At 31.6% G+C, this 8,394-nt stretch overlaps 2 protein-coding genes across 5 annotated transcripts; one reads left to right on the forward strand and one right to left on the reverse strand.

Moving 5' to 3' along the window:
* Positions 1-343: 343 nt before the first annotated feature.
* On the forward strand, positions 344-2,683 carry LOC105455124 (transcriptional adapter 3-B). 3 transcript variants are annotated; one of them, XM_011698213.1, is made up of 2 exons: positions 344-436; positions 651-2,683. In XM_011698213.1, the coding sequence occupies exon 2, from the start codon at positions 763-765 to the stop codon at positions 2,104-2,106; it is 1,344 nt and encodes a 447-aa protein (XP_011696515.1). In that variant the 5' UTR covers positions 344-436; positions 651-762; the 3' UTR covers positions 2,107-2,683. The 3 variants fall into 3 exon arrangements, with proteins under 3 accessions (XP_011696515.1, XP_011696505.1, XP_011696496.1); XM_011698203.1 differs by having other exon boundaries at positions 425-508; XM_011698194.1 differs by lacking the exon at positions 344-436 and adding an exon at positions 443-549.
* A 1,032-nt stretch (positions 2,684-3,715) lies between these two features.
* LOC105455137 (ATP synthase lipid-binding protein, mitochondrial) lies at positions 3,716-7,485 on the reverse strand. Of its 2 annotated transcripts, none has more exons than XM_011698232.1 (5): positions 7,248-7,485; positions 6,629-6,722; positions 6,389-6,490; positions 5,437-5,542; positions 3,716-4,448 (listed from the first exon to the last, which is right to left on the reverse strand). In XM_011698232.1, exons 2-5 carry the CDS (start codon positions 6,671-6,673, stop codon positions 4,285-4,287), a joined length of 417 nt encoding a protein of 138 aa, XP_011696534.1. In that variant the 5' UTR covers positions 6,674-6,722; positions 7,248-7,485; the 3' UTR covers positions 3,716-4,284. The 2 variants fall into 2 exon arrangements, with proteins under 2 accessions (XP_011696534.1, XP_011696526.1); XM_011698224.1 differs by having other exon boundaries at positions 7,271-7,484.
* Between the last annotated feature and the right edge of the window lie 909 nt (positions 7,486-8,394).

Below are 8,394 nucleotides of genomic sequence, written 5' to 3' on the forward strand. Positions count from 1 at the left end.
AGTCCTGGTTGGACACGCAAATGGCCAATTATAAGATTGATTTATCGCTATTATAAATGGCTGTCTAATAAATCAAACTTATGATTGGCCATTCGACGCCATTTTTAATATTTTCTAGTACTTTTGCGATACTGCCATAAGCCGGTCGCGCTTCTCTGATAATCTAGGACTCTAGGTTACTCGACATTCTAGAGATAAAATAATCTTTTTTTGTATAAAATCCAGGATTGCGTGGCAACTTACGCAATAAAATGGAATGTTTTGATTGGTCAATTCGGATAACGCGACGCGTGACGCGCTCAGTGGGAACGCACCCTTAGGAACTTCTTTGTCGGATCGCGAAACTAGCGCCAGTGCGCGTTTTAGTATTATTATATTTCAGTGTACTGTATATACTGTGCCCTTGCTATGTTAATGGTTATCAATGGTGGTGCATGTAAGTGATATAACCTAAACCTAAACGACAATTTGCGTAATCTTATATGACTTATATACTATTTACGTTACAGTATGTGATATTGATATTTTATGCTTAAAAAACAAAATGAAGTAAATGAGACTGACATTTATAATCTAATAATTTACAGTAATCATTGAAGTTTACTTCATGTTGAATAATTATGTTTAATAATTATAATTATTAATTACAGATTTAACGTGAGATTCGTTTGAGGCTGTTTCAAATTAATTACAAGAACAAAAGCGCGCTTTCTGCGAGGCAACAATTAATTATTTCCTGATTGTCACAACACGTTAAAAAATATGTCTGGAAAAGGGAAACAGAGTTCTAAGAAAGCTGTCATCAAGATACGTGAATCCGGGAAAACTTCACAACAATCTTCAACAGCAAATTCTGATGGAAATTCAGAAGTACCAGAGCCAACAACTTCTCAATTTCTTCTAAAGACAGTTGACAATAGTCGACATTTGCCAAGATATACCAGTATCTTAAAGCGTACAACCGAAGAAGGCGTTGTAATGGATGATCTTGATACATTGCAATTAGAGCTTGAAACACTTTTGTCGGCAGTTGTTGTACGGCATCGTACACTTCAAGATGAGATTGCCAACTTATTTTCAGCAGAAGAACGTAGAGAGAGAAGATCAAAGAGTGGTAAGAGTTTATCTCTACTTGACAAGAAGATACGTGAAGAAAAATTTAAGCCGAAGGAGATCAACACCAAGAGTCAGTCGCCTTTACATACAAAACTCTTTAAGCAGAAGACAGTAGGAAGTTCAACCAGTCAGGTTGTGCCAAACTTACATGAAATTTCGAGAATCGAAGGATCTAAGTCTGATGTACCAAAGCTGCTCTTACCAAAAAATGATACACCCAATAAGTTTTGGGCATCAGTAGATCCCTATTGCACTGATATTATGCCTGATGATATTAAATTATTGGAGGAATTGATTGCTACCCATGGAGATACAAGTGAATTTAAGAAGATTCCTTCTTTAGGCCGTCATTATAGCTTAATGTGGGCACATAATGATTTATTGCAGGAGGAAGATGCAGCCAACCCAAACAGAGACAAGAAGAAAAATCGCACAGATATATCACACTTGATATCCAAAAGTGACAAAAAAACTAATAGTATCGCGGGACCTCTTACTCAGAGATTGGTTTCTGCACTGCTGGAAGAGAACGTATATGTTGCAAATAATAACATGGAAAATAAATTATTCCGAGATGGAGATCCACCTGTTTTGCGAGACCTATCTATCCACAATTCCATAAACTTGGAGTTACGAATGCATAAAGAATTGATCGAGCAAGGTATCTTGGAACCGGATGCGCAAAAAAAGAATCAAGAAGATAATGAAATTTTTGCAGAAATTAAAAGATGTCAACAAGAACTTACTGCGTTATCTAATCATAATGTTACGCAGCTAAAGAGATTATTAAATTTAGCCCAGGAGGAAAGCAAAAGGCAAGCGTTGAAACGGAAAATTAGCGTTGCGGATAATGAGGTGATAGAACATTATAAGAAATTGACCTTGGCAAAACAGAGAAAAGTACCATTGACGAGAAAAGATCATGAGAAAGCATGGGCATGTCTCCGAGAAAGAGAGAATCTATTGGAACAATTAAATGTTACCAAATAGTTTTAAAATATTTTAAATTATATGATGATTGTCATAAAAAATATTTGTTGCGATTTTTTATTTAAACATAATAGTATTATAAATCATGAATTCCGTATGCTAAGAAATATATAGAAGTTTAACAGAGATTTCATAGAGAAATTAATGCATAATTCTATTGTGATAAAAATTTGTGCAACATAAGAGTTTTGAACCCAATAATGTTATATATACCAAAGTATATATTTTATTAAACATGTATTTTTCGGCATATATGTTGCACGATTAATTTGTACTTGTAATACTTCAAGTTTGAATAATTTAATATAAAAATATAAGCTTTCTTTTTATTGAAAATTTATGTCGTATCAAATTAGTTTTTTTTAAATACAACATAATGTTGTATACATCAATGATTTCCAAACAAGATACAAAAATTTTGATTTACAATATTCGCAGTTTTATTTAAGAATGACGTATTAATTTTCATTGATGCTCTTGTTATAAGTATACCAATAATTTTTTTAAATATAAGTAGTGATTTTTGTAGCATAGTTTGTAATATGGAATTTATAAATAAAATATGAATGCGCGTAAATGTGTTTATAAATATACACATTTAAAATTTGTTCCTATGTACATGTGTACATTAAATTTGAATGCAAATAATATGAAAATCTAAGTAAATTATTTTTGCCAAAACCCGATATAAAAAAAAATTATGTTATTTTGTAACTTTAATGTAATATATTAATTTATTAAAAATATTAATTAAAAGATTTAAATGCTACAGTATAAAACAATTTGATGGTATATTAAATACCTATTAAATAATACCATATTAAACCTAATATAAAGATAACTTATAAAGATGTGTATTCATGAATTCTGATAAATAAAGCAAAAAATATTTTAAGTCATTAAGAGTCAGAATTGAATTCTTTAAAAGCGCATACACGTTACATCATGCACACATGTGCGTAACATACATACGTGCGTGTGCTATTTTTTTATTATTTCTCATTCATTGTCACATTTCACTGAACCAAAAAAAAAAAAAATTTGAACTTTTCTGATAAGTTCATGGCATCCCGCGTAACCTCATATTATATATATATAGTATACATACATATATGTATATATATGTATGTATACTATATTTTTATACTTTTATTGTTAAACAGAATATGGATTACTTGTCTCTAATTTTGAAAAAGTCAATGTATTTGAAAATAGAATAAAAAAACTTTATTCTTTATAGTATATGTCATTATCGATAAAAGAAAAACAAATATTTTATATTATACTATATTTCTAATGTCAAGTTATAATTTACTATCTTTTTCATCATTTTTAAATATGTTCGTTATTAATTTTTATCTTAGAATAGTTCTGTAAAACAAAATGTTATATTCTAAGAACATTTTATGAAGTTAAATTATTTATATATATATATATATATATTACATAAATGTTTTTAAATATCATTTGTATAATATATGTATTAAAGTATTGTTATAAATAAATTAAATATATATTTTGGATTTACAATTCATAAAAATTCAAGTTGTCTTGAAACAGAGAACTGGCAAAAAAGGAAATAGTAAATGCAAAGTTAAAAAATCCATGATTTCACGACAAAGATGTTTATTCGTTACTGTACAATTTTTCTTTCTTTTTTCATTAAGAATAACTTCAATAAACGTGCGTACACGGCGGCACAACAATGATGAATCCTTTAGATAACAAAAAGATCATCAAAAAATGTACTATGTCACATAGGACACTCTAACAGAGTATGTACGTGCGTGTATGGGTATGCGGGTGAAGCTGTCGCTTTCTTTTTTTGTTCAATTTTCAATGTCTTATTCATTCGTTACACTGAAATCCATTATTTCATAATAATGTGAGTTATACGCTACATGAGACAGTAGGCCATGAAATAATTATGAACAAGCTGAAGTCTTGGACGGGGCTAAGGACAGTCCGCACAATGATGTATTAATTTTTTTATTATTTCTCATTCATTGTCGCGCCGTTGCACCCCATCGAACCATGAAAAATCTGAGCTTCTCTAATGATTTCATGGCATCCCGCGCAACCAGACAATCGCCGTCTTTCCATGAAGCCAGGCGACGCTGTCTTGGCAGTGACGCACTAAAACTATATCAGAAGTATCTTATGTGGAGATATCGTGGCTTAGAAAGCGAATAGGAGCAAGAAAGCCATCATAAGACAAAATAGACCCATGGCCTCGGATAAGGCAAATCCCAAGATGGCGTACGAGAACAATTGTTGCTTCAAGGAAGGATTCCTGGCATAACCGATGATTAGCGAACCGAATACAGATCCAATACCAGCACCTGGAATAACAAACCATCGACTATTACGGAATGAACTTAAGGATATGTGCCAAATATACTGACTAACTGACTGTCCGTGTGTATTTGTGTGTGTGTGTGTGTTCGTGTGTGTGTGTGTGTGCGCGCGTGATGTGTAAAATGTATTAAATAACAATCTAGATATATACGCATTTTACTTGCATAAAAGTCAAATAATTAAATGTATTTTCCTGAAGATTTACATGCAACAAATAAAATTGTATGTTATAACTTTACTTCCATGGGAAAGGATGTGTTCCAAGGAATTGGATTCAAAATCCAAATAATATAAGGAACGCTATCATTAGGCAAAAGAGACCCATTGCTTCAGACAGTGCAAATCCAAGGATAGCATAGTTGAAAACTTGCTGTTTCAGGGAGGGATTACGTGCATAACCAATTATTAAGGATCCAAAAACTAAACCAATACCAATTCCTATAATATATAGTTTCTTTAAATAACAATGTAAATTTTTAAATAACAAATTAAAATGTGACATAATACATGATTTAATAAATTTATATTCTATTAACTCTATTAAAGAAAAAAGAAAAACTTAATTTATAACATTTCAAAAAGTTTCCATCCTAATATAAACAGAAAATTTATATAAAGAAATAAATTTTAATATATTAAAAATCATAAAAAATGTATAAACTGTAACAATGATATAATCTATTTTTAACTTAACTATGTTACTTGATAAAGTATTCTAATTCTAAGATTTTTATGAACACAAAAAAGTTAATCAAAGATATCGTTAAAAATATTTAGATATATTATTAAAAAATTAGTAATTACACAGAAAAAATTTTCACAATCAATTCAAAATGATTTATTAAATATACTTCATTAGTAGATTTATCAGTATAAATTCTATTATTACTATTTTACTATTTTTAATGCTGCGTTATTATAAAATTGCATTTTTTAAATTGATAATTATAATATACTTTTGCAGATACGTACCAGATCCTGCTACTCCCACAGTAGCAGCACCAGCGCCAATAAATTTCGCAGCAGAATCGATATCACGACTGACTGTGGAAGTTTGGAAGCTACGTACAATAGGTGACTGCACCAAAACATCATGAATTAGATATTATTAACTTGTTTTATATTACATATACACACGTATATATATATATATATATATATATATATATATATATATATGTGCTATGAAAAGTAGAAAACACACACAAAATAGAATGTATAACTCTCTAAAAAGTTTGTTTTACAATTTTAACATATTTAAAATTTTTTAAAATTTAATTATTGACTGCAATCTGTTATCCATTGCAAGTACTGAAAATTTATAGCTAACATTATGTATATTATAGTTTCTCAGTATTCACAGTGAACAATGAAATACAATCTATATAAAATAGATTTAAATAATACTTAACATAACCATTGTTTTTTCAAAATCAATCTTATTAACTAAACATTAATAGTATAATTAACGTAGAAACATATATAACATAATTAAAATATTTATTGATTAATTTATTAATAGTCAATTAAAATTTTAACAAATTATTAGAATAGTGAAAATCTGCCTTAAGATATACATTCATAGTCAAAATATTCACATAATATTCAAGACATTCAACAATCATGACTTATAAAATATCTAAATACTATCAAATGTTATATAAATTATTTAATTCTGTCTAATTAAAGTGTTTACACTTAATTTCAATACATAATTATTGCACAACTTAGTGGTTAACTTTAACTACTAAGACAATCAGTAGTAATCTACCTATACTTTTCTCACTAATAATAAAATTTTCAAAATTATCAATATCAAGTTGCAAGATTCAAAATCTTTATTTTGAACGGTAACTTTAGTCACTTATGTAACCTTGATCTCGAAAAGTTATGCAATATGCAGGGAGAAAAAAGGACAACTCACCAAACTGACGGGCGTTTGAAATTGATTCTGCTGTAAGTACTGACTATGGCTGATCACGGCACTGCTCAGTGGCCGTAGATAGGTTTTGGTGCTAGAGACCAACTATATCAAAGTGAAAAAAAAAATGTACACATTTGAGAAAGATGTTCGAGCACAGCGAGTTATTATATAATACATGTGCACGCAGGAACTCTCTTCACGAAATCGTGGTTGAATCTTTTTCATTTTCTTTTTACTCACGGTGGATTTGGCGACGGGCGCGATGAATCGGCTGCAGGCGTACATAATGACGTTTGCTGTAATGTCGTGTCTCGCGAGATACTATGCAAAATACCTGAAAAACGAAAATACGCACGGTTACGAGAACTAGCAGCGCGACTTCCGCGAATATCGTGAAGCTAGCTGCATAGCAGGACCCGCACGCGTCTAACTCGTGAACTTGTCCGCCGTCGAGCGCCGAATATTACGTAACGCGCGTATGTGTCGTGTGGTCGTGACCGACAGATCTTTCGCGAGCAAGTTGTCGGAGTCCGGAGTTCATCTCGGTCAATTTCGAACCAGCTTCGGGTGGATACATGAATGATATACGTCGATAAATCTTGCCGACGATGACAAGTGCCGGGCGGTAAATTCGCACACATTACGGTAGAAAATGGCCGCGCGCTCTCTCTCTCTCTCTCCTCTTGGTCTGCACACAATTGATCGGACGGATAAAACATGAATTGAAACATAACCGTCGGAATAACTAGAATTCTCGATAAATGTTACGATAAAATACACAAGGAACAAATTTTTCTTTACGCAACACGATATTAGAAACGATGAACGGGTCACGAACCATGAACCGACTTTTACTCACTTGCAGCAGGCGGTCACACTTACCAAGGAACAGTCTCGAAGAGACAGTAGGTGTAGTCGGCCCTTGGAATGTTAAGTCGAGTATGAGTGGAAGCGAATGTATGCGAAATGCCTGCAGGAGGGGACTGACTTATTTCAATCGCGACTATCGAGTATCGACGGAACGAACGGAACGAACCGACTTCCGTGCAATGACCTAGTCTAGGACCTAGTCACTGCTTCTGTGTCTTGACCACGTTTATCGACCAACCGAATTTAGCCGAGCGACCTCTCATCCTCTCATTCCCGTGAACGGATCAGTGCAAGCTTTAAACTGCGCTTCAGGTCGGAGATCACGCGATTGATTATCGTTCTATTTTTGTCTGTAAAATCACAGGTGCTTTCATAATATTAGAATTTGCATCAAATAAATATAAGAGAGATACAAATGTATTTACAAGTCGTCCTTTAATTTCTTTTTTGACTTTATTTCCGTTACAGCAGCGTGAACTGTGAAGTTGGCATAGACTAGAGTCCTAGATTATCAGAGAAACATACGACCGGCTTATGGCAGTATCGCAAAAGTACTAGAAAAATAGGTAATTAAAAATGATGTCGAATTGAAGACGGATTATATAATATATCCTTAAAGATAAGAAAAAAAGTTTAAAAAAATATTTTTATGTACTACAGCATGAATAAATATCATTATATTCAAAGAAAATGTTCTCTGTATTTACTATAAAGGTGCCTTTTCATATGCAGCACGCAGCAGCAGCAAAATGTCACTGTTCAAATTTTTCAGAATTGTTTCCATCGCATTTGTTGCGTATGAAAAGGAATTTTGCAGCAATTCATATTGAAGTTTAACCTTAATTTATAATATAATATAAATAGCAATATATCTGTTGAGTACATACATCTATTGTATAATTGCATTTTTACGAATCTTATTATATTGACAATTAAATAACACTGCTCTGGCTTATGGCGCATTATTTTATTTATTAATAATGAATAATTTTTTAATTACAATATAAGACCACTTTATAATAACCAAGTTTAAAAAGTTATAATTGCGGTTTATCATTTACGTTTTCGATGTCGATAGATTGAAGATGATCTCAATCGCGCGTATACATATATTAGACATATTAGAACTTATTAAA

This window comes from Wasmannia auropunctata, unplaced genomic scaffold (genome assembly GCF_000956235.1).
Source record: "Wasmannia auropunctata unplaced genomic scaffold, wasmannia.A_1.0 LD336106.1, whole genome shotgun sequence".
In the NCBI taxonomy this organism is placed as follows: domain Eukaryota; kingdom Metazoa; phylum Arthropoda; class Insecta; order Hymenoptera; family Formicidae; genus Wasmannia; species Wasmannia auropunctata.

Bases quoted from the DNA above. Each gene is read 5' to 3' on its own strand.
- LOC105455124 (XM_011698213.1), top strand. From the start codon at position 763: ATGTCTGGAAAAGGGAAACAGAGTTCTAAGAAAGCTGTCATCAAGATA.
- LOC105455137 (XM_011698232.1), bottom strand. From the start codon at position 6,673: ATGTACGCCTGCAGCCGATTCATCGCGCCCGTCGCCAAATCCACC. The intron at 6,491-6,628 runs GTGAGTAAAAAG...ACTTTGATATAG, and splicing joins CGCCCGTCGCCAAATCCACC to TTGGTCTCTAGCACCAAAAC. The intron at 5,543-6,388 runs GTGAGTTGTCCT...GTTTTGGTGCAG, and splicing joins TTCAAACGCCCGTCAGTTTG to TCACCTATTGTACGTAGCTT.